Raw genomic sequence first — 26,700 nt, 5'->3', positions numbered from 1 at the left:
CCCGTGTTTGTGCACACGACCTACCTGGTCTCCAGCGGCACGTTGCTGTTGAGCACCCAGCTGTCCTGGAGCTGCACGGATTCGGGAGTGGTGGCCAGGTCGTTCGGCGCCGGGGCCGGCGCGTGGATCTGGGGCCGGCGATTGGTGAGGGAATTCCTGTTGAGCGAGTTGGCGGATGAATGATGGTGGGACAGGGAATGGTTGTGCGGAGGGGGCAGAGGGGGCCTCAGCGTCGACTGGCTGTGGTGATTCGAAGGGCCTGAAACAGAAAAGAAAAATAAATCACAAATGCGTGTTGATGCCGCTACTCTCCTCTGCACTTCTAGCAGACCACCTAATGAAAACGAAAAACGAGCAAACGAGAACCCAGACGCCACCTCTCCGCCAGGAAACCAAGCCTGCTGCCTGCCTTTTGGAAAGGCAGCCGTTAAGCCACGGTTAAGTCAGATCAGAGACAATAAAACAGTGCTTAGAGCTGACATACTTGGGATGCTCAGGAAGGCTACGTTTAGATTTAGAAGCAGTTAATCTTCACAGATTCGCTCTGGAGAAGGGCTCCTCTAAGGAGCCATCAGCACAGGAGTCGAACTCGGCCCAGCTGCGCGTCCGCCCAGAGCAGCTCCTGCCTCCCTCCTCCCGCCAGGGAGCGTCCGGGGAGCAACCCCCCGGATTCAAAGTAGCTTCCGAGAACGTACTCTCTAGTCTTCATAAAACCTAAACAGAGATCTCAGACTGCTTTCACTCACTGTTATTCTGCCAGTCATCTTCAAATGAACGGTATTTGTGCCAGCAAAAGAAGATTAAGCTCCAAATATGAAAAGACAGGCACAGTACAAGGATGGTTCTTTCACGTTCTTCGGGGCGATCGGGATTTGGCCTGTGTTTTTCTACTTAGCAATGCCACAAACGCACATCAAAATTTGCAAATTATGCTACTCTTCCAGCTTCTTTCATTGCAAAATGATAAACAATGTTTTTTGGAGATAGAAAAGAGGGATATACACTTTTCTCTCTTTCAGTACTGATATGTTTGTCTTGATAATGAAAAAGAAAAGGCCTTCTAATAAATAAGGCAAGCACCTTAAGTCAAAAAACACATGTGAAGAAAGGAGCAGGCAGAATGAGCAGGTATCGTTCTAGCATAGTCACTTTTCTAAAAAGAAGCACAGAATGATAAATAAGTTTAAGTGTAATTCTATATGTTGTGATAATTAGAAATAGAAAAAGAGATTAAAGAAAAAGACTAAGTGGATTATTAACTGCTTACTTCAGTCATTATATTAAGTTGTAGCCTTCTAGTGAACAATAATTAGAAAAAGTAACTTTAGCAAATTATAATTATAATGATGTATGTTTGGTTTTAGACACTGAAACACATTTTGCATTTAATGAATCAAACAATAAAAGAAAACATCACAAGGGGAAAATTTTTACAGCAAGACTGATCTGTTTTTGTATGAAATACTGAAGTATAGAGAAACTGTTGAACTGTTCAGTTAACTGTAAGTTAAAGCCAATATTTTTTAAAAATAGAAAAATCCTGTTCAAGGGGGACTAATCCCATTTGAGAATCAGGCCATGCCGCTAGGAATTGAAATAAGTGCGTAATTTCAGGTTTTGAATTTTGAGGCCGCGGTCAGAGCGGCTCTCACCCCGGCGGCTCTTCGGGACTCTCCGGGTAAGCCGACCGGAGCAGGAGCTTGGCGCGGGGCCTCCGCCGGACCTCGCAGCCCGCGCCGGGGACCCCCTCGTCCCCGGGGCTCGTCCCCCCAGCGCCGGCCCCAACCCGGCCCCGGGAGCCGCCGGGCACCTAGGGGCCTTCCGGGAGGGGCGATGACGCCCCCGGGGTGTTTCTGGGCGCCTGGAGAAGCGCAGGCAGAGCAGGAGCAAACACACGGGTCCTACTGGGCCGCTTAAGGCAAGTACGAGTCATCCCACGGCAAGAAAGAAGGGACTGATGATAATAAAAATAAATTCTGTACACTGCACACGCTGCTTTAAATCCACACAGAAGCAACTTCTTTGGATGCGTACCTCCCGAGCGCTTACCCTGTTATAAAGTCAGATGTTTTAAACAAAAAGAAGCCTTTCATGAGCACAGCCCAGATTTCAGAGCCCTCATATGTGCTGTTCACCTTACTAGCTTGGCCTTGGATAGTTATAAAATATTTCCTATTTCTCACATAAGATTGAAAGAGATGATTTAGCCCAGCAAACTTAATACTTAAGCCCCCATTTGGCCCTCCTACAACATCAAATGTCTAATCTACAGGAGGTCCTGTGCCATTTCCCACAGCATGTAGAGTTGGACGCAGCAGGAAGAAAATGTGTTTGGACAATATCCACACGCACAGAAGCTTAAGTGGAATTATTCTCCTAAAGTCTGTATCCTGGCTTTAAACAAAACATGCTGATTTGGAATTCAGTAAGTGGGTATTTGTGAGTGATAAAATACAAACATGTGCACTTGCACTATAAATTACTTCAGGAGATTCATGTGCTTTGTATTTTCGCTCCTCAAGTTACTTTTGATGCAGTTTCTTCTTTTGGAAGATAAATAAGGAAAAAAGTCATAACTTCCTGAGAGAAACAGCAGTGCCAGCTACACGCAGACCCTGAACCTTGCAACCACAAAACCATAAAGGCTGGTCTCAAAGGTGACCCAACCGCACGTCAGTAAGAATGAGCAGAATTTCTGTAAGGCTAAGGAGGCACAAACAGAATTCCAGTTACTAACAATTATTTTGAAGTGCCTCAATATTCAGTTCCCACATAGCACACAAAAGGTACTGGGCAAAATGTGCTATGCAAAAGTCACTAAACATACACTGCAGCTCCAAAACCTCAAAACATCTGGTAGAAGATGAATATAACTTTTAATATGAAATAATAAAACAAATACCAATATCAAAGCTTATATAGATATCATATAGCTTACACATATTAAAACATAAAAAACTCACATATATATAAAGTGTCTACAGAAAGCAGAGCACATACATTCATATAGTATGTATATGAGAGAGATTAGAGCTTAACAGGCTTTTTCATAAATCTGTTTTAAATGAACAAAAAGCAGGAGTCTGAACACCACTGAACTTGCCAGGGATACAAAACTAGATTCCCATCTGAACATTTGCATCTCTTCTTTGTGAGCATCTTTGTCTAAATTAGCTAGTGACCGCAGCAAGAACCACGTGCAAATCTGTTGATCTCAAAAGCTCAGAAAAGTAAATCCCTTGTCCTCTTATAGGAGAGCAGCAGCCTAAAGGACTGGTACAACATATCTTACACTATAATGTGCTCTGTGGCCTCTGGTGATTGCTTTGGAATTTTGAAGCCTAAAGCTGATAAATATCTTGATGGGGTACATATAACTTAGTACACCAGGAAAGAGATTTTATTTTTAATAAAGCAGCTGCCAGCATACTGGCTTGGCTTGCAGAAAGAAAATGTTGAGGAAATTACACCTTTTTTCAAATATTATTTGTATTGTATTTGTCAGAATACACTATCCAATCTCAAACACTTAGGGTTTAAGGAGAAGTTGCTTAAAACCACCATGAAAATCAGAGAACTGGAAATCTGAAATATGGGTACCTTCCATAATTTTTTCTTCACTTCTTGTCTTTACAAATACCAAAATTCATTCAGATCAGGTGTTTGTCTATGTATTGAATGTGCCAAGCACTTCTGAAAAATGAGGGTGTGATGAGGATATAATCAAAATTGAGAGATACCGCTATGGTCAAAAATATCGGTAGATGTTTCATTTACAGCCCTCACAACAGTCTCTTTCCAACACCTGCCAAGGGACCTCAGTGATCGGAGACTCACCATGGACCTCAGTGTTACGGCTACGCCAGTAACTGCTGTATGTTCTCGCCAACACACAGCCAAATGCTACTTCTCAGTTATTTTTGCAGTCAAACGTTGCATAGTACCTGGAGTAAAACTAACACCCAGACCTGCTTTGACATTGTCAAATTATTTTCCAAGTTCTTCCGACAGTTTTGTACACTTACTTTACGCACGCACTAAGCCTATGCAACACACAGATCTGAGAGGAACCGGCTAATCTCCCACCTCCGAGCTTAACTTCAAAGCAGCATCGGCAGCATCTCTAATCTAAGCAGAGCAACCTCTTTCCTGCATCCAAGTTCTTTGTCAACACTACTTTGAAAAAGGAATGCAGATCGTATCTTAGGTGTGCCGAATTATTCTCTTTACCACGGTTAAATGCTGGAGAGACATGTAAACACCTCCTCAACAATCCTTTTCACAGAAGAATTAAAAGAAAACAGGAAACATATTTTTTCTGAAATGAATAAGGATTCAACTATTTCCTTACACATATAAATGACACAAGTATCAAACATAAAAAGATAATGAAACCGATGCATTGAAAGATTAAATGAATGAACCAAGACCACAGGAAATGCCTGTTACCCCCTATCAGGGCCCATTATTCGGCTGCAGCGTTCCTCAGCCTGTACTCAGATGCCTCTACCACAGCGTTTTCTTCGAGCGAACCGCATCGTCTACACCACGGCGAGTAACAGCATTTTCACAGAACCACGGCGTCACCTTCGTTACAGTCAGCTCCAAAGTCAGATCGCACTGCTCAGAGTCCGGAAGGAAGGAAGGACTGAGGCACCCAGAGTTCAACGCAGTATCACAAGGAGCTGCGACCTCAGGTTTGGAGGCGGTTTTTAGGGGAGGTGCGGGTGGAGGGGGGTTTCCTTGCCAGTAATATGGATCCTATTTTTATGCTAATTCAGTTCTTCTGTTTGAATCTCCAAGTTATTTTGTACAAGACCAAAGCTGAAATGAAATCTAAATTCTGAAAATGTTTTCACACATGCTGTAAAGAAGAAAGTTATCTGGCTCATAACTAGAGATATCATTAACTCTCTTCTTGTAAAAGCAAAACATTTGCCAGTGCTCTTTCTTTTCTGTTCACAGGTTTTTATAGCATTTTGAGGCAAGAACGGGTTGAATGGCTGGCAGTCATCCCAATCTGAGCATTTCAAACTGAGACTTCAGCGGTACAAGTCCTAAGTCACTGAGTCTCTGCCTGTGCACTGAAACCACCTCTTCCACATAATATTAGAGCAGAAGATTAAACATTCCTGTGGCAGAAAACAAAAAGCACCCCCAAACAAACTGGTTACCCACCGCATCCAGATACCACAGAGAAGGGGCAAGGTGGTTTAATGGATAAGGTATTAGCCCAGGACTTTGTCCTGGTTTCCATACCTTCCTCTGACTGAGGCACCCCTAGGGTGATCGCAGACCAATCGCGTGCTATCTATATGCTTCTCTCTCCGTGTCCCTTGCAGGAGCATTGAAGGCAAACCACCTTACCACTTAAAAGGCGGTCAGATATACTACTGCAGGATGAGCTGGTCGAATGCCTTGCAGCTGTGGCCCACCAGCTGCAGGGCACAGGTTCATCACCGGGGCAGAGGAAGAACCAGCCAAGGTCACTCTGCCGGCCGGCCGGGGCTGTTGCTGCGCGTGCGCAGCGCGACTGCCGCTGCCTCCCACGCTGGCAACCAGGAGCGCCGAGACGCTTCGCGCAGGGACGTCTGAGCAGATGCCGGCACCGTCGGCCAGGCTGAAGCGGGATCATTAGCTTGCTCTCAGCATTGCTGGAGCCCAAAGTGGCAGATCTGCTCTTCGTGCCAGATGGGTCGTGAAAAAGTGCTGTGGATCCTTACGTGATAGAAGGACAAGGTGCTGCACCCTTCAGGAGTCCAGCCTGGTGGACTACGGGTATAGAACCAATTTCCTCAAGTGAGAGTCACATAAGAGGTTAAAAACCTCTGTCCTACAAAACAGTATTATCTGAGATACCATGCTCTATTTACATCTGCTTAAATACATCACTGAAATATGTATTATGTCATGGCGTGTGGTGCACTGGCTGTACAAAATAATGCCTAGTCACTGGCAGAGCGCATCCCTTCATAATAATGTTTTATGTGGACATGACACCCTGCAATACACTTATTTTTATAAGGTAGGCATATTATTTCCATTTTTAAGAATCAGAAAAATAAGCCACAGAGAGGTTAAAGAATAATCTGTCCAAAAAAAAAAATGCATTTCACATCTTTTCCAGTCAACCTATTCATTTAATTTTCCCAAAATGAAATAAAAATGAAACATATTTCAGAGAGACTACAGAGTGTATTTATCTTCTTTAACTTAGTTGTATGACTTTTGTCTGTTGTTTGAAAAACCTGTATTCTGTCTCACTATGGTGGTCTTCCACTGGCTTCCACTGTTTACAGTATTACCCCTTCAACACAAAGAAAGCATCAAACAGTAATTATAGTTTTTCCTTTTGAATAAACCTCCTAATAATTGAAGGGTGGGAATCAATTCTGGGGTCTACTAATCATTGCTGTGAAGACGAACCGACCTGTGTCGGTAAATGCAAGGTTCTTGGAGGAGGTTCCTGGAACAATTTGACTTCAAAGCTCCTGGGAAGCCAGAGTTATTTACTAGCCAGATGACCTGCTTCCCAAAAATGTAGAAAAGGTTAAAAAAAAATAAATTGTAGCTTATATGGAAAAAGAAGGAGGAACGTTGCATAATGCTATGGCAAACTAAAGCAGATATAATACAATGTGTATGTCACTTCGAATCAGACTTTTCAATAGGTTATTTCTCATTTTAAAAGCAGGTAAGATACAAATAATTACAAGCAGGAAATAAGCATTTGTCCCCCTCCCCTAGGGAACAGAAAGCTGCAAGGACTTCATGACTGGCATTTCTTCTATAGGCAGTGGAATTCATTTTTAATTCATTATTAGTTATGGGAGAAAAATAAAGTCACAAACCATTGGGAAAAAAAAAAAAGTCCTGTAAAAGTTGCCTGATTTTTCAAGGTACTGGGGATTTAACTGCAATTACCATAAACAACAGATTCTGTTGCTCAGAAGACGAAACCGTGGGTTAAAGAGTAGAAATAAAGAGCACCATAAAGCGGTATATGAAAGCCTCCGCGCAGTTTATAGCTCAGCAACAAAGGAGCCAACGTCAAGCCCGTAGCTCTTATGAAAGCTTTTAATTAGAGATTTTAGTGTGTGCAAGCCCCGCTGCCCCCACGCGCACACACAGTCCCACACAAAAACCCAGCAAAACCCATCCTAGGGAGCGCCGGGCAGCCGGCGAATGGCGGCGCTGGGGGAGCCGCGTGCTGGCCGGACCCCGGGCCGCGCCGCGCGGGCGCCAACGCCGGCCCGGCCGAGCGGCTGCGGCTGCGGCGGGCTTTGGTCCAGCCGGGCCCGCGACCAGAGGAACCAGCGGCCCGAGCCCGTGGGAAGAGGCGCCCTGGGGGCTCCTGCTGTCCGGCGAGGCCCCCGCAGCACCACACCTAACACCCGACTACCGCTGCGTTTACCGCGAAGGAATTTACGACAACCTGGAGAAATACTCTCTAGCAAAGTAAGAAAAGAAGTTACTCACTGCAAACTCTGACCAGCTGAAGATGACTAAGTAAGTGCTGTCTTATTTAAAGACATCTCACAGAAACTTCATTTTTATCAAGATAGTAAACCTCAGAACAACTCTATTTTGTGAGCTTGAAGAGGCCTTGGGAACAAGGCTGGGGTTTTTTTTCCTAATTTTTGTTATGAAATACACCTACCTACTCACTCACTCATCAGTGAAAAGAAAACACTGTCACTGCTCATCCCGGGGGACCCTGCCACTAGCTTATCTGACATCCTCTGCCCGTTTTCCGCAGGCTGCTTTTGATATCATAATTACAATGCAACTACAAGCTTTGGGCTGCCACTTAAAATACGCACTATTCTTACCTCTCCAGCATGAAAAAGGCAACATTTAAATATCAGAATTTAAAAGCAGAAGATAATGTTCAGTCCTACTGGCAGACGACCTACCGTTGAAGCTGTCCAACGGGACCAGAATCAACAGAAAGCCTGAGAAGCCCAGCAGCGCCTGGCACTGCTGCTTGCTCTGGTGTCAAGGGGAGCGCGAATAGCACGTTCCACCCGTTATCTGTATGGCATGTGTTTCTGAAAGAACGGTTTCATCCAGCGTACTCAGATCAGCATCTTCTTTACATGCCCTTCTTTGTTCTGAGGCCATGATTTTATTTTTCAGAGGAGACCAGAAATGCAAAGCCACACAAACAAGGAGCCATACAAATATGGTATTAATATAAGCAATGAGGGAACCGATTCCATTTTCTGTTTAAGGTATAAAAGTGGCTGTGCATTATATAGCATTTCTTCCTTCTGAATGCCTGCGTGAGAACACCATAGTACCTGGATGGAGTTTAATACTGTGGGGGGAAAAAAAAAAAAAGAGTGGAAGACAGGTGCAACGCTGCCTTCACAATAACAACAGCAGCAATACCACAGAAGAGCTTTAAAACAGGAAATGAGGATGACTACAATACTTACTCCAGTTAAAGACATAGGAGAGGCTAGATAGTAATCAAATACTAAGACTGCAGTTTGGCCAAAACCTCTAGATAAATATCTGCAGCCTTGCAAAAAATGCTAACGGCTTTTTTAAGGATGACAAGTAATCAAAACCTATGTTTCAAATCTCTGCTTAAAAAATGGGTGGATTGCTTAAACCCCTTAGACAGAAAAGGTTCCTGGCAGTTAAAGCCATAATGTGAAAGACAAGCTTCAGAAAACCCACAGACCAGGGGCACCATTTTTTGACACTGAAGCTGACTTCTGAGATCAAGGGAAGAAAAGGAGCTAAGGAGGACTCTAAGGTAAGCCAGCGGAGCCTGCTTCCAGGAGACAAGACGGCAAGACAGAAGTCAACCGAAATGAAGGAAAGAGACGCTAAATACTTACGCTCGGGAAGTAGCATGATAATAGTCTTCTACATAGAAAGGAAGCTTCTTACTGATCTCTTTTTAGGTTTACATGTAGAATAGTTAAGTAACTTAGCACAATACGAGCAGATCAGAGCAGCAGGTACTGGGGCCCCTACTTCTACCCTGTACGCTGTTTGGGATCGGGGGTGTGTGTGCAACTTTGGACTAGATCTAGTTTGGTACACCTGCATCAAAAGTCCACAGCATACATATGGTTTGATACCATCTAAAGGATCAGTCATTGTTTCCATCCCTTGTGTCCCCATTAGGAGAGGAAAGACATTTGCATCAAAGCATCTAATTTAGTTTTCCCTGGAAGAAATCTTGTTGTTCATACTGACATTCCTCCTTAAAACAAGAGTTTTTAGGTTAGGCAACCAAATGAGTTGCTTCAAACTGCACTACCACTCCAACACAAAATGCTAATGTAGACACAGTCAACCCAGTTCAGAGTCTTATTCAGACGTCACTGCCTTAAAGTTTGTTACTAACCTATCAGTTAACCTACATTTCACATAATGAAAATTCACAAGAATAGTAATTAGTACCCATGGAGAAAGATTGCAACATTTTGATTCATCTTTGTTTTTAAATGAATGACATGTTTACTGGCTGTTTTAGTCTGTAATTAACAAGCAGTCTTCAAAAAGTGTGAAAAAGAACACTTGGAACTGATAGGATCAACTATCAACTACAAGGACTATCAGTTTGGCAAAATACTAATAATTTAATAGAGATTAAGTTGCAATTCTATATTTGAAAAATACAATAAGATTACCTTGGTCTGATATCAAAACTGTAATACAGAATGACAGAGGATCTGCCCATTTCTAAACTGAAAGAAACATTTTTTCATGTTGATTCCTCATGGCCATCTATAGAGAAGTGTTCATCACCTAGGCTGATACAAAAGGGCTTTTCTGCAAGGCCTTTTATCAACCTAATTTTGGAAGCAATGTTCAGAAACGGACAAGTCAAGCTTATGAAATTCCAAAATCAAGAGGATTTCTTTTTCCCCAAACATCTCTACTATTTTAAGTAAAAGTTATTTTCACTATGTCATTGCCAGTAAATCAGAGCTATCTATAGTTTCAGGTAGTGAGATATTTATTAGGCATCCCTACCTGCATAGAAGGAACCAAACAAACACAAATTTAAAAAATAAGCCTTATTTAGCTAAATCCTTGCCATTAGATATTTGTCACTCTATATGCCAATAAAACTGAAGATTTTTTTAAATCTCTCTGGTTCAATGTTTTAAATTAAGATATCCTTTTTTTTTTTTTTTAGCAATTTCCTTTACTATTTGCATGTGTGAAAGATTTTCATTTACACTCGTTTATCAACTCAGGCAACTTCACTAACAAGGACAGCCATCGTGACAACAAAGAATCAAACTGCACCTTCCAGAAGATTATCACAGATCTGGGTACATGCATATGACACCTCTATCAGGAATAAGAATGATCTGCTGGCAAACACAATTCTCAAATATTATGGTTAGCTTTGACAGATTCACATGGGTACATGGATGCCCAGGTAGCAAAGATTTTATTTTAAATTAGCATTTCTTAAAGGAATATTCACAAACAAGTTAAGACACAAGGGATGTTAGAATGAATAGTAAAACATGGTATGCAAAGAGATTATAAAATTCTTGTGTGTAATTCTTACCTGCCCAAAATGCATGTAGTCACTGTTTTAAGTATATTGCCTCAATCAACAGTAGTAACCACTATACAACAATAAAGATAATACTCAGTGTTCTTTAAAATATCTGCCCTATGTTTTCCTTAGTGCTTCATAAATGTTTATGAAGCCTTATAAGGTCTATCAAGTAAGGATAATATCAAAATTACACAGGCACGTAAACTGAAACACATAAGTCGTAATGAACTAATATGAAATTGTGTGACAGATCCCTAGCCCCTTGTTTCCACCCTGGTCTTACTCTTCTAATAATAGGCCTTCCTCCTCTATCATATACTTCTCTTCAGTTATAACAAAGTAAAACACACAAAAACTAATTACAATCATTGCTAATAGAAAGTTACCCAAGTTTAAACTTAACTATTATTTCAAACAGGTATTTTTTGCATGCAGAATATTTAAATCATGTATGGCAGTAAATACAAAAAAAGATTTTTTTCATGCAGAACATTTAAATAATTTATTTCAGTAAGCAGAAAAAATAGTGAAATTTTCTACATTGGATAAAAACCTATAAATTAATATATTCCTGTAGAACCTTTTAGGTAGCTGTTAAAAGAAAAAAAAAAAAGCAAAAGTTGATCAAAGATTTTCCAAATGACATATAACACAACTAAGTACTACCCATTGCAGAGGATTACATTTTTAGGTTAATGATTATTTTTACATTATACAACAAAAATGTAAGAGCAAAGCTATCCTCTACAGAGCATGAAGGTCAATCGTTGTTAAAGTCTGAAATACTGTTTCATGCATATCTTCTGCATCATGAAAAAGTAGTATAGAATAAATCCCAATCTGTGTAGGATTCTGATAGACATCTTGATATGGTTTCATTACTTCAATTTATTCGCATATTGTTTGATACAAGCACAGGAAAATATGGCAAGTTGTGCAAAAAAAGGATGGAAAGAGAATTCTCTGTGTTGCTGTATGCTGTCTTTTTATTCACTGAGATTCCACAAAACTCTAAATTTATGAAATACTCAAGAAAGATTATTAAATTATTCATCAGTGATAAGACAATTAAGAAGCAAACTAAAGAAGGAGTGGAAGCTTGGTCCTGAGGGAGAACAGCTGGTCCTCTGATTAAACTACATTTTGGCAGCAAAATACCAGCAAACAAAGGCAACCTGCTGCTAAGGCAGCCTCAGAGTCAAAATTAGGAGCAAGTGACAAAGACAGACCCATGTGAAGACCCAGGTGGTTATAAGGTGCAAGTGTGTGGCTGGTGTAAGCTGCATATCCCTAGCCTTTGGCGAAAAGGTGCCGTATTGCACTTCGGACAATAGCTGCCTCAGCCACTGGCCAACTTTGTGCTGCTTTGCCAAATTACATTGAAGTAAACTTAGAAGTCATGGAAAGATGGTGTGACTTGCACTGGATGAACAACTCTTAGCTGAAGACTGAACCAATGATGAGGATGGTTCTGGTGCCTGCTTATACTTTTGGTCAGGTTGACCTTAATCACTCTGCCTTAGTTCCAGATTCCTTGTTTCTCAAATATCGAAGTACACTGCGTATCTTGAAGGGGCATCGGATTTGTAAATGCAAGAAAGTTTCGTGAGCTTTCTGAGATCTTCTCAGTAGAAGATACTGTAGAAGTGCCAAACATGAGTACTGTCCAACAGCACAGGGGACAGCAACCTATGATCAGAAATGGATATTCCATCTTTGCATTTTTTTATGGTGCAGGCTGCCGAAAAGGGAACTGTAAGATGTTAATGATTCAGAAAGTCTTTCAGAATTTGAATAGAGTAGGAAAAGGACTAAGAAAGGGAAGAGGAAGACAGCAAGCTGTTCAATGTCTTTTATGGAGTAAGACAGCACATACACAGAAACAGCACCATCCTGCTCTTACAAGACTGTTCCATAAGCGCCAGGGCTCATACTCCCTACCTGCTATCAGGGTGTCTGAAAAACACATCGTTCAACACCACTGCTCCATTCCTCCTCAGCCCTGGTCTTTTCTGCTACCCACTATTTATAGTTTGTGCTTTTTCTCATACTTGCCTTTGGTAGTTTTTATTTCTTTTCTTGTCCTGCCACCTCAGTATTATTGAGTTTGCACAGTTCATGAGATTTAACCCTGAACTCATCTTCTTTCATAGTCTATCCTCAAAGATATCCATCTTAAACTCATATCAAAAAACCTCTTCTCTCACCGCAGCACCACAAGGGACTTACTTATTTGCATAATTCCACTGCTGAAATACACAGTTGGTGACACATACGATTTGTGCTCTTTTGAGAAACTATCCTTAAACAGGTCTGCAGCAAAAAAACTTTCTGCAGTATCTGCTGAAACAGGAAATTCCCACTCACTGGCACCCTTTGTTCTACATGTTTGAGCAACTTACTCAAATAACATAAGGGTCCATAATTAGTTGGTGAAATAGAACTGCAAAGCTGGGTGCTTCACCTTTGTTTTGTGCGATCTTATCTCCTAGTTTGCAAAAAGGCTGCTAAGAATTTTTCTTCCTAAATGCCATCCTTTTCTTTCCCATATACCCCCATGTTCCTGGAATATTTTTACAGCTGAAAGTGGTATGATACAATAGCTTTTCTCCTAATCCCATAATTCCGCTTTAAATTGTTACTCAGGTTCTTGCATAAGACTCATATATTTTGCATAACAGGCAGGAATTCTGATATCCTGGCATAACACCAGCACAAGCTGAAAATTAGTCTCCGCCTGTTTCAAAACCTGATTCATTATATAAACTGTGATAAATGGAATTCACCCCTCCCCCCCTTTTTTTTTTTAACTCCAGTCTTTCTGTACCTATTTGTTCACCCGTTTCACTTCAGTTTCGCATTGGCAAAATAAACATTTTAGCCTTTCCTACTGCTCCAGATATGTCATACTGAAGTGGGTTTTGCATAAAAAGAAATGGCATGCTACTATCTTTACAACATTTATAGGGCCAAGTTATAAATACTTCAGATGATGCTCTAGACAGGAACCCAAGTGATGCAAATTTCAGCTCTTCAAATGAACAGCAGGGAGAGTTCAGATTAAGTTTGCATCTGAATTATACGAATTTACCTTAATCTAAGAAAAATAACTATATAATAATGAATTATATGACCACTCTGTTTCATAACACATCAATAATTATTACCAATAATTGCAATATATTGATCAACAGCATTTTTGAGCTGTTCTCATGCATTGCTGTGTTGATAATTAATAGCTATATGCAACACTTTTCTATCCAAACACAGATAGATACCCACCTTATCATAAAAAGTATTTACCTGCTTTTCATCCACCTTTTCTGCAACCTCAGAAAATGTAGTATGTGACCCCATAACAACTCTGTGGCCTGTTAACTTTTAGGAGTTTCAAACAAGTTAGCCTGGGGAGACAGTAGGCACACACAACAGCGCAGAATTTCCAAAATGATGGAATTCAGACGTATCAAGCTAACAACTTATTGGGTACACACAGATATTTGGGTATACAACGGGCACAAAGTATTCAGAAATGTACGGGGCAACACCTGGATCTACAAACAGCATTCCTACCTGTTCAGGAACAAGCACTGAACAAGTGGAGCAAATAAAACCTGCCGGAGCCAAGCTGGGCTCCCGGCAGGGTCACCACAGAGCTCTGCGCCGAGCGTTGGGAACCAGCCGCCAGGGCAGGTGCAGGACACCCTCACGGCCCTGCACAGAGCCAGGCCCAGATGGCTCATAGCCACAGCGGCAACGAGTTCAGACCAAAGCGTTGGTGCCGGCAGCAGGGCGACGGCGACGGTCGCGGGGAGCAGCCTACACGCGGTGCCGAGCACGGCAACTGCCTCAAGTGAGACTTAGCTGCAAAACGACTGGGAACTGCAAGGGCAGAACTGAACAGTCAGAAAAGGATGAAAAGAAAAAGGTGGAGAGCTCCTCCTTGACACTGCATTTTTTGATCAGGTAAGACTCAAAGTAAAAAAGAGGGAAATGAGCTGCCAAGAACAGGACAATAGAATTGCAGAGGCAGGAAGAATGCAGGAGTGAGCAGGGTAAACTGCAACTAGGTGCTTAAATTTACCTTAGACGTATGTGTACTTGTAATTACTTAAAAACACGCACTCACATTTAGCAGACTTTTGTGGCCCTATCAGGCTGAGCAGAGAAGGCCAGGCCTGGGGCAAGTTTCAGAGCTGGTAAGGCAGGTGGGCCCGTCACCTCGCGCGGGGCTGGCGCTGGCGCTGGGCTGCTGCCGGTGCTCAGCCTGCAAGCCGAAAGCCGTTCAGTTATGTCGATACTGCGTTGCTTTGAGAGCAGAGCCGACGCAGCTTGTGTAATGTATACCGCTTTCCCTTGGTCCTAACAACACCGTCGTGTTTTCAAACTCACAGATATTTCTTGGAAGACCTATGGCGTATGCTTCTTAAACCTCAGTACTATTTCAGGGGGGTTAAAAACAATAAACCAATGGCTGTGAAACTGCAGTACAGTAAGCAAGTAAAAAGGTAATTATTTCCATGGACTCATCATTTTTTTCAACATTGTAGCTTTTTCAAAACTAAACTATTTTTCTTTATCAAGAAGGAGTAGTTTCTGCAAAAATTACTTTTTCTAAGGAAAAAAAAGTCTTAAGCCATGTTAAAGAAATGTCTTAATCCTGTCACTTAAACATGTCATTTGAAGAGTCAACCCCACTCAGAGCAAAGCTGGTAAAGGAATGGTTTTACCCCACCACTTAAAGATACCGTCTTCAGAGTCAATCCCATTCAGAGCAAAGACACAACAAAATTGATATTTTGTGTTTTCAGTGCTCTTCAAATAATAAAAATTGCTATTTCCTATGTTAATATAAACAGATCTGAGCATGTCTGTTCTTCACACATTAGCAATTAATATGGATCCTGCTTATAGACATCTGTAAAGCTTTGGGCTGTATTTTATGGTGAGATAACTGTCATTTTGATACTCACTGCAGAAAAAAGATAGAAAGATAGAGCTGAACTGTTCATTCATGCTCCTATCTAAGGGACAACACTCTTATCTTGTTACAAAATATTGCCCCAAGCAATAAAAAGTTTCATAAATCTTTTTCTACCAGTGTTGTCAGTGTCTACTTTTGCCTGTGGCTGAATGTGATTATAATCTGTTTTCGCCATACAAGAAAACAAAGTGATCTAGAATATAATGACTGGGGAACATTTTGGAGCCCTCCTGAGCTGCAGGATATTTCCAGCTGCTAGCAAAGCTGATAACGGACTTAATAGAGCTAATGATTTCTAATACCACTAACACTAGGCTATTTTCACAGTGGGTAAATAATGACTCTTTTGTTTTGGAAATAGTTAAGGAGTCATGTAGATGTTTGATAAGTACATGATACAGTATAAGTGCAGCAATATTTGGGTAACTAATGGTGGATTACACCATAGCTGGAAGGTAATACACTTTTGGTTCCTTTTAAAGGATTTAAAAGTTTATAACCCTGCTAACATCATTGTGACAGCAAGGAGATTTCACTGTAAACAATTACAAGTAATGTTTTAATCTAAGCATAAAAAAGGAGTCCATTTGCTTCAGTGCAATGCATTTTCGTTTTTATGTTGGTAATTAATATTCCTTATCTTCACTAGAAATAAAATAAAAAAACTAATTGCATAGTAAAAGAAATCTTCTTAAGGGCTGAATGCAAAACCAGCAGCAATAAGGTAAACTATGAATATAAGCCTATAGTATTTTACTTGCTTGCGCCTGTACGCTTCAGGTAAGCATTAACAAAGTTGACTTCCCTTCCTCCTTTCCCAGCGCGTAGCTGTGTCTCCATTCAAAGCCATGTCCTTCCACTCAGTAGGCTAGAAGACTTCCAGTTTTCTGTTCTCATGAAATTCTATACAAAAGCTTCCTGTAGTAAAATGTTTTTTTCCTTCCCTCTCCTCCTTCTCACCAGAAATTACATACATATATATGTTGCATATACAAATTTTCTATTTTTCCTTTAAAAAATCTGGACACTATTTCACATGACTATCACAAGTTTGCAGTACCTCAAACTACGATTTACGCAGTACAGCGCGTAGTTGCAGTTTGGGATTTCACCCTAACTCTGTGCAGTATTCTCCAAAGCCAGCGTCCCACCCCCCCCCCTTTTATCCCCAAGCTTTCCCTCCCCTTGCTTCTTCGCCTGAAGCCTCCAGCCCACCATGGCCCTGGCGCTGCCGAGCAGGACGGGGCTGGTCTTGGGGAAAATCCCTGCGGCAGCAAGGACCCCCCCGACGTGGCTGGTGCTCAGGAAAGGGGCCACGCAATCCAGAGAGGCGGAACAGCAGGAGAGGATCGAGCACTGGGTTTAATGCAAAATGCACTGGGAAATTCTGTATTGTTCAACGCGTGGCCATTAGCAGAGAGTTTTACTGTCATCTGAGTTTTGAGCTGTATTCTTTAACAAAATGGAGTCCTCAGAGGGTTGTATTTTTGCATGCTCTGTGTTCCTGTATTACCCCAAAATGATGGTACCAAGCTGCTTACAATCCAACTTCTCAACAAGCAGAGAGAAGAGTCATCATATTTCTGATGAAGGAAACAAAGTAAGATTTAAATGAAATAACTCAGGCTAGACAGAGCTCCTAAACTCAAAATGAAAGAAATTAAAATACCTGACATGGCACAAACAGATCATAATAAATGGTGTAACATAACAAAATAATAGCTGCCCATTATAAACTTTGTGGATTTTAGCAATGCATATGACAACCCGCATTGTGATTCATTTTCAAATACCTTGAAATGTTACAGGAAACAAGCAAAAATAATTTAGTTCAAACTGTATTTCAAGGTACAGCTTCTATGTTTAAACTAACTGCAAACTTAAGCCAAGAGTCTAATACAGCTGCTGGTGTCAACAGAGAATGCAATCTATTCGCTTGTTGTCACTGCCAGTGATTTCATTATGAGAAGAAATTGTACTACGGAAAAACAGAAATAATTTATGGTATAAGAGTTAATAGTAGCTTTTGTTTGTGCTGGCAATATAGCACTTCTAACTAACAAGTCAAACATGCAAGGAACACAAAATGATTGTTCCACATTACAATAAATGCGGTTAAACGTTGTGAAAAATATAGCTAGCAAGAACTCCAGCTTCCAAATCAAGTATTATATTAGAAAACCAAGAAACATGGTCAATAAATTCATATACTTGACAGTCATGAGCACGCCAATGGATATAATCAAAAGCAAACAATACCACGATCAAGTAATGCCACAGCTGCATTCACTAACTTTAATCATCAAAACTAAACAACTTAAACAGCAACCTACAAACTTTTTTGCTCAAATGTTATTTCACCCTTAACAAACAAATATGCAAACTGGAAAGCCACCAAATACAGTCATTTGTATGTTCTGAATGCTAATGCTTTAAAAAAATACTAGCTATTAAATGAAATTAATTTCTAAATATTAAGACATAGAATTCAACAACTTTTTATTTTTTAAATAGCAATCAAGACAAATTAGGATACAGTAAAATGAAGCTGGTGAAGGCAACATAACTGGTGTACAACTGACAATTTGAGAAGCACATCAAAAGGCTCACAAATTCTTAAAATGAAGAATATTGAGAAGGTTTGAGAATGAGATGGCTACCCTGCTCAAAGAATAAGAATGAGGTAGTGTCTAAATAAAATCAGCCCTAACTTCACAGGGCAGAGATATATTATATGCATTAATATAAAAAAAGAAAAACATGAAAATTTGGGAGATCAAGGAACTTTTCTTCAGTATCAATACATGAGTTGTAATGCCAACTAAAATTAGATTTAAACACATAGATAAGGAATTTATGAAAGGAATAGAATAACTTAATGTCTGTAAAGAAAAGAAGTTAAAATTCCTACACTTTATGTCTGATTTGTGATTTTCAAATCAACTCTGACCCAGGCCCAAACAATAAGCTGTTAAAATAAAAAGTAATAACGTAACAGGAATTAAAATATTTCCATTATTTAGAAAATGACTATGAAATGGAAAAAAGTTTAAGAGAGAATACTTAACAGAGACATTCTTGAGAACTGAGAAGATACATAGGGAACACACCTTCCTAAGTCTGAAAATTATCATATATTGTTAAAATAATTAAAGTACAATACATTGTGAGGACCTTCAAAGGAATTAAAGGTAGGTAACAGGTAGCAGGACAGGAGATGGAATTAAGTGTTGACAAATTTAAAAACAACTTGAAATGGTCTTATTAGCTATTGATTATAGAGCTCAAAGAAAAAACATGTGGAGTGGTGTAAACAGCTCAACTAAAGTAACTATAATCCGTTAGATATTCCAGGATAACATCCTAAATACATCACAATGAGAAAAAATAAGAATGCAACATATTTTCTAAGCTCGATTATCAAGTGATTACACGCTGCAGAATATATGCAGTAACCCTGTTGCTGAAGGAAAGGACAGTCAGCAGCTGACTTATGATGCACCTTGCATTAACATGCATGAATGCACCAAGTCATGAAATACTGCATCATTCACGCACATCATGTGGAATATGTTATGTGCCATCCTACACCCTTTCTGCCTCATTCATGCTACGTGTTGTGAAAAAGCAAAGAGATGATTTTAAATGTTTAATTAATACAACACTTTTCTGTAAACTTAGATTAGTATTTATAACATGGCACTTACTTACAACATCCTCTGCTATATATAAAATTTGTTCACTGTGCAGAATAAACTCTGAACTACTGGTGATCTTACTGTACACGAGTAGCTAGCACACAGACTGCAAGGTGTCTAAGATCAAAGAACCAAAGGTGTTTCTGCAGTCATCTAGAACTTCGCTTTTGCAGCTGTGGACACAAAAATGGCATTTCTTTATTATGTCCTGGATGAGTCTGCTCTATCTCTACCATATAGTATTAGCTATGAAATCTTATCCTGATTCTACTGGAGAATCAAGAACAGGAGAAACTACAAATTATGGAGACACATCTTTTGGGGGCTCAAGTCTTACCTGGGTGAAGCCAATATTTAAAAAAATTAGTCAGTAATCTCTTCCAGTGAATTCTTATGTTACTGTTCTGACTTGGTGAAGGGGTACGCCCCGGACTAAGTAAGGAAAGAAACTTACCCTAAGGCTCAAGCAGCCAAAAGGTGGCTTGCAATTGACCCCCTGGGCACAGCAAGAAGCTTTATGGTCTTCTGCACAGCCACAAGTGCAGTCACTTTTTTTAATACCTGAGAATCCGGCATGCTGCTATTGGAATTGCAAGCTGGGCATCTGTATCATCAAATGGTGGAGGAAAACCCATGAACATAAGCAGTTACAGATTTAAAATGAAAAATACTAGAAGGATATGCATTCTTTTAGCAGTCATGGCCCATCAGTTATGTTGTGAGATCACCTATACTGCCAAAACAGATTCAGCAACATGTTTCTCTACTGGCATATATTAACAAAGTATGCAGGAAACTCCATTTTTAAGTACAGTTTTGGAGAGGACATTCTGTTTAGAAAGAAGAATAAAGAGGAAATAGGTTTGCCTTCTCAAAGGTCTCCTCCCGTTCTGTGATGTGAAGACTGAAAGCAACCCTGCAGTATGTCCACACAAGCTTGACAGTGCCATTATTAGATAGACAATTCAGAGACCACAAATAAACAACAGGTTATTTCTAGCTTTTATCGAAGAAGAAAAAAAAAAGCTACTAAAAAACCTACAACTAAAAATGCCAGATTACAGTTGATCAAGCCTTATTTATTTCAGATGCATGTAGAGCCAATTAAGGATGACTGCATACACATCTCTGGTACAGAGATCAGATTCCTGGCTAGGTGACACCAAACACTAGATTTATCTGCAGATAGTCCAGCAATAATGTATCTTGAAGGCGTGACCATGCGGCATATAGCATCCCTGTGTTTTTTCCAGTGCAGTCAGTATGGTCCAGAGTCTCTTCTCAGCAGTAAGATGGCAAAAGACAAGCTGGTGGATTTTGAGCTTTAGAATTGGTGGCAGAGACCTGAACAATTCAGTGCCCCTCTCTTTAACCCCTGAATTTCCCTGAGCTATCAAAGGGACTGACTTTCCCCACAACCGCAAATGGAAGAATCCTGTGCCCATATTTTAGGCACAGTTTACGCCTGGACATAAATTGCATAAATGAAGTTGCAGCTTGCTGTTCAGTTCTGCTGCTTCAGAGTATATATTACCCCTTTCACTTGTGAGTCAAGCCAGCTACTGGTATATATTGTTCAAACGAACTGTATCATCAACAGAGCAAAAGAAAAAAAAGGCATTGCTTAGGCACAGCCTAAGTACTTATGTTACTGTTATAAATGGTACACAATAATACCGTATCTTCAGCTTTACAGTGCTTCATAATTCTTCAGTGTAAGAGGCAATATTCTAACTTATTTCACTTTTATTTCATAATTCACAAGATTCGTACTTGCCAGTTCAGATGCAAATATAATACATTTGTTCTTCAGATATTATTAGTTGACACATCTGATTTTCCAACTTCAACTAATTAAAAAGTTAATCACGTGATGCATTGGTACAAATGCAAACAAAGCTGCTGGTCAAGGAGAATAAGGCCCCACTACATCATAAATTGAAGAGCTACAGTACTACAGGGTTGTTTATTTGTGTTTGATGAGATTGTAAGAGACAGGCATGTGTCTGCCTCAGTTAATATGGGGGAAGTGGAAAAAATCTCAGTTGATAAAAGCTGGAAATAATCCACTGTTTATTTGTGGTCCCTGCATTATCTATCTAGTACCGTCACTGTCAGGCTCGTGTGGGCATACTGCTGGGTTGCTTTCAGTCCCCCATCACAGAATGGGAGACCTTTGAGAAGGCAAACCTATTTCCTCTTTATTCTTCTTTCTAAACACCATGTACTTGCTAAAACTGTACTTATTTTTAAAGTGAAGACAACAATAAACATTACACAAGAAGAAAAAAATAAGGGAAGAAAACATAAGTGGGAAGTTCTGTCACCAACAAGGACACTATGTTGGAGGAAATACACAAAACGTATTCAATTGCTTTGATGTTTTACGAAGTTTCAACTTTCCAGGATTGAATAAGGCAGATGAATATTAACTTTGCTTCTCCTTATATATATACATAGATATATGTCTGCTATTACCAAGTAACTCAATAATTTAAATACGTTTCCACTTCCTCATGACATTTGTCCCATTTCTCTGTCAAACTTTGACACAGAAGTTTTCTCTCCTTAACATATTTATCAGCACTATTTCCTACCAAGCTGATGATTATCTTCTACAGATCAGTTGGTATTTCTTCCTGGATTCATACGAATGCAAAAAACATATTCCTTCCACACAGCACTCTTTGGTGCGACGCAGCATGTTTTCATCCCGAGAAGCCACTGGATGCTATCATCCTACTTTGTAACAAATGGTAAACTCATGGTGCTTGAAATTTACCCCAAGCAAAACAGAAGTGTCACTAAGGCATTTGCAGGCCTTCTGCCAGGTCGTGTATATATATATATATATATGTGTGTGTGTGTGTGTGTGTGTGTGTGTGTGTGTGTGTGTGTATGTATGTATGTATATGTATATATACATGTATATGTGTGTGTGTGTGTGTGTGTGTGTGTGTATGTATGCATATATAAGTTGGTCTACGCACACAAGCAAGGGAACAGGCAGGTACTCTAGTTCTCTCACTCCTAGATCACTGCTCATCTTTCTTTGATTATTTTATTAGTTTCCCATTACCAGCCTCAGTTGATGTACCGAGAGCTGCAGAGCCCTTTCTAGAGGAGGTTCTCCGCTAGCCTGTCCTCACCGTTTCCCGCTTCCCCAAGGGGAGGGATTCACCGCTCAGCATGCAGATCTGCCTCTTGTCAACCCTTTGCTTATAGCTCCAGGTCCACCAGCACACACTGTGTCAGTTCCCATCACAGCTTTTAACGGAACAGATTTAGGGAAGGAATTGAAAACAAACAACTAAAATGACTGCTCGCAAAAAATCCATAGGTAGCTTAACAGCTTCCTGAAGCTTCCAGAGATTCAAACATTTCTCGTTTAATTTACATTCGCCATTTATACTTCAAAGTTTTTAAGCTAGTCATTTTAGAAAAATAAAACAAAGATAGCTGTTTGCAAAGACTGCTTTACCTGTACGGCCAAGTATTACAGAGAACAAACTAAGCGCTGCAGCCATATTTTAAAACTCTTTGGCTTTATCCAGCCCCCTACTAAGAAAAAGGAATAACATCTTTAAACCACAATTTGCTTCCATTTCAGGTCTTCCTATCTATTGTCATAATATTCTTCTATGTAAATCAGATTTATTTATTCATAGGCGCTAGCATACCATTACTTTCGTGAAAACCGGTCTTGCACGTTCAGTCGTCTCTGAATTCTTACAAGCTCCCTGGCAAGGCAACGCGCCGCGAGCAGCGCTGCCGCCGGGGCCGGGGCCGGGGCTGGGGGCCGCCGCTGCCGCCGCGCGCTCGCTAACACGGTCTCGGTGGGCGTGCACCAGCGCAAAATGACTGCATCTCCGTGTTGAGGGAGATAAGAGAAGTGACAGAGATTAAAACAAATTGTTGATCCATACCAGAGAGGAGCTAGGCAAACAATAGCAGTAAAAGCATAAATGTCAATTTGGGATGATAAAGGATACAATCTAAATGTAATACGAGAGGCCTCCAGACAAAAGGAAGAAACAGAAATTACACATTACTGAAGTACCAGATGCAATAAACAAACAAATGTGTAAACACACGCACGAATATGCATATGGCAAGATTCAGATCACAGGGTTGATTACTCAAGAAACTAGATTTCAAATTAAAAAATATTGAACAATTTCCAGAATGTTTGACTGTTAGATTTGAAGGAAAAGTCCTATCTTATCTAATATTCAGTGATACTGTGACTTACACTCTTGATGACTGTGTTTTAATTTTGAATTATCAGCAACCAGAGGCTTGCAACATGCCTTTCCCTATATCCTGCATTAGCATCTTGATGGTGCAACTGTCCATAGATAGCAGATCCTTCTCAACACACGTCTGTCAAGAAGTTGGCACTCTATCTAATGAAAAGAGCTGTCAAAAGGTTGCTTTAACTGCTTAAAGATTTTCCCTTCCTGTTCCCCCTAAGGTTTTCTTGTACCCTACAGCAGTATTACCAGATGAGTTAAAGTTTCAGAGTTTATTTAAATAGGCTTATGTCTATTCTAGCCTTGACATTGGTGACAAAATCAAATGGTTTCACCCAAACGATGACCTAACAACTAGTCACCTAGTCACCTGTTAAGAGACCTATCTAAGATTCAAATGAGATCTGTATCACAGTTATCCTGGTTAATATTATTACTAAATCTACTTGATAATATAGAAGGATCCAAAAATTTATCTTGTTACGGGAACACAAGACACCCCAAAAAGTTAAATTCAACTTAATAAAATTCACAAATAGGACCAAACTTATCTTACCTTCAGAAAAACATGCTAATAATCAGTTTCTAAAGCACACGACTGCAGCAAACAGTTCAGCAGTATCATCAACCTGGGAGATATCTCATTTGATACTTAGAGCTATGTTTGGGGTGGTCTGCAGATACATACTGACCTGCCAATATGAAGAATTTTCTGATGTGAACAAAAATCAACACAACCAAATTAATCAAAAGATGTGCACATACACACACACACACAGCTACACATACACAAACACATTTGGCCGGGGTAATTACACGTGACAGGCCCTAGAAGAATTGCCACTGTGTTGAACTGTGCATTTAAATAGTCATAATGCCACGTGCCCTGAGGTAGCACCACGCTATATACCCCATTACCGAATGATAACAGTGACTCTCTCCTCAGCTATGTGTCGACCTAACTTTGTCCTTAGTTTAAAATTTCAAACTTTTACCTTCAAACACCTAGAGATGTAAGGAGCTGGGAAAGACTGAGTGCTTACAGGCAAACACACTATTTTTTTCTCCAAGCCTGAAAAGCAACTCATATGTGAAATACTTTAATGTAACGTGGTATTACCGCTGCTGCATTTGAGTCCTTCAAAATGCTTTAGGAGTTCAAATAGAGTTAACTTTATTTCAAAACTCTGCTATTAGGCAATTAAATTCTGATATCTTGCAGGTCAAACTCACTTTGGGTTCTTAATACTGAGCTGTGTTAATCACTTCTTTAAAAAGATCTAATATTATTCTTTCAATCCTTTTCTTTAGCAATGTGGGCTTCTGCTGAATCTACATTACAGCATAACATTTCCATTCACAATTATTCTGCATCCTACTAATGCAACCTTCCTTTCTGTTTACAAGCTGACAGCACTGATACTTTGTCTTTTCAGTGTTTTAATTTTTGTTTGTATCTTAGAGATTAAGGAGAAAAAAATCAAGTACTCAATATGCAATACAACTGTTTCAAATATGGCATCTACTCATGACTACTCAAAGCAAAAATGTGTATTTATTTTGTAAACATTCTATTATTTTATGCATACTAAATTTTATATATTTTTCTTATTCTTGAAGATGTAAATAAAATTTAATTTTAATGTAGCTATTTCTACTATATGCTTTCTTCTAATAGATAGAAGAATTTGAGTAAAAAAAGAAATACATAATTTTCCATCAACATTTCTGACAATTTTACATCTGTACATACATCCCATGCACTAGAAACTCCACTTATTATTAATCTTGCCCTATACTCCCTACTAGAATATCCCATTTTTACTCCCTTAAAACACTCCCCAATTGCTTGGTCATTATTTTATAAATGTATTGGCCTGGTTTTATTGTGGAAAATGTCAGACAAAAAGATTCAGCTTCTTCTAGAAGACAAACAGCAGGACAGATCTTATTTTGTCCATAATAAAGAAAATATAGCAACATTTTGTTTGAACAACTTCAATACCCCATGCTTAGCAGCAGAGATAAGGCCTTTGAAAGCATGGTGACTGTACCAGGGAAACGCTTCTTGCCATCCCCGTGTTTCTATACACAATAGCTTTATTTCATTTTGAAAATTTCACCTTTTCAAAGAGCCTGCCTGCAGCTAGGCACTTGCCCAGATCAGCGCAGGGCTTTCCTTTCCTCCCTGCAACCGGAGCTCTGGGCTGCTGCAGACCATGCATTTATGATGAACAACATAACCCTACCCACCACAGCACGTTTTTCAATGTACATGGCACCAGATACCACCAGCATCATTACGAACCAAGAGTAGTCTTGTGCCCAGCTCTGCTCTGCCTTGACTTATGCCTCTGTCTCTGCTCCACGGGCTGGTGGGGAAGCTCGCAAAGCATCTCTGCAGCAGCAACGCGATATACGGGATACACTAGAAGTGGCTGAGCTTTCGCTGTGCTCTGCTCAAACAGAGCCTTGCTCTGCCCTTTCCTCTAGCAAGCAACAGTAGCACACAGGTGCAGCTGAATGTGTGAAATCAGTAGTCTGAGGGTCCTGGATGGGTTGTGCTGGGGTAGAGAGATGCCCATCTCCTGGTGGGGTGCATCTGTCCTTCCCATTTCTATCTCGTGTTGTAGTCTCCGCCACAGAGTGAAGTCCTCTCTGCTCAAGTCATGCCCCACCTTCCCCTACAGAAGTGATCAGGAGGACTGGGGGTTAAGGGGGGAGAGCAAGAGGTAGAGGAGGGCTCTCCACTCACAGGGTGCTCTTTTGCAGAGCTCTAATGGCATCACGAGACTTGGTGATGATGCAAAACCTTCCCTGAGGTCAGTGCTGTAGAAGACTAAAACAACATTGCCCCTGCACACCGTGCACTGTCCAAAGCATCTGTTGTCAGACAGAAAGGAGAAGCAAGCTGGATAGTTTGGCTAAGAGACAAGAACTGGCCCCGCAGGGGAAGTCGCCAGTGATGGCAACTTGCAGGGGCAGGACACAACCCAGCCTGAACAGAGGCTGGGACTCGTAACCAGAGAATAGGAGGACTAGGACCAAGGGCTAGGAGACAAAGGACAGACTGAGGTGGGATGAGGACCTGGGGGATGGAGAGTGTCAGTCAGCGATACAGAGGCAAAAAGGGAACACATCAAGGTGCAGGGAGAAGCAGGAGAGAAAAGTGGAGAAAGAGAGACAGATTTAAAGCACCCAGAAGGGGAAAGAGGGACTGAA

General features: G+C 40.4%; 1 protein-coding gene across 1 annotated transcript in view; it reads right to left on the bottom strand.

The window, feature by feature from the left end:
• TENM2 (teneurin transmembrane protein 2) overlaps nt 1-26,700 on the bottom strand; it is a 544,540-nt gene that overhangs the window by 187,813 nt on the left and 330,027 nt on the right. The window contains exon 5 of the mRNA XM_067304576.1: nt 25-259. Within this exon, the coding sequence (XP_067160677.1) occupies nt 25-259 (235 nt within the window). The remainder of the gene's footprint in view (nt 1-24; nt 260-26,700) is intronic.

The sequence above is a fragment of the Apteryx mantelli genome, chromosome 14, assembly GCF_036417845.1.
Source record: "Apteryx mantelli isolate bAptMan1 chromosome 14, bAptMan1.hap1, whole genome shotgun sequence".
NCBI lineage: Eukaryota > Metazoa > Chordata > Aves > Apterygiformes > Apterygidae > Apteryx > Apteryx mantelli.
This window is presented reverse-complemented; position numbering and strand designations above follow the sequence as displayed.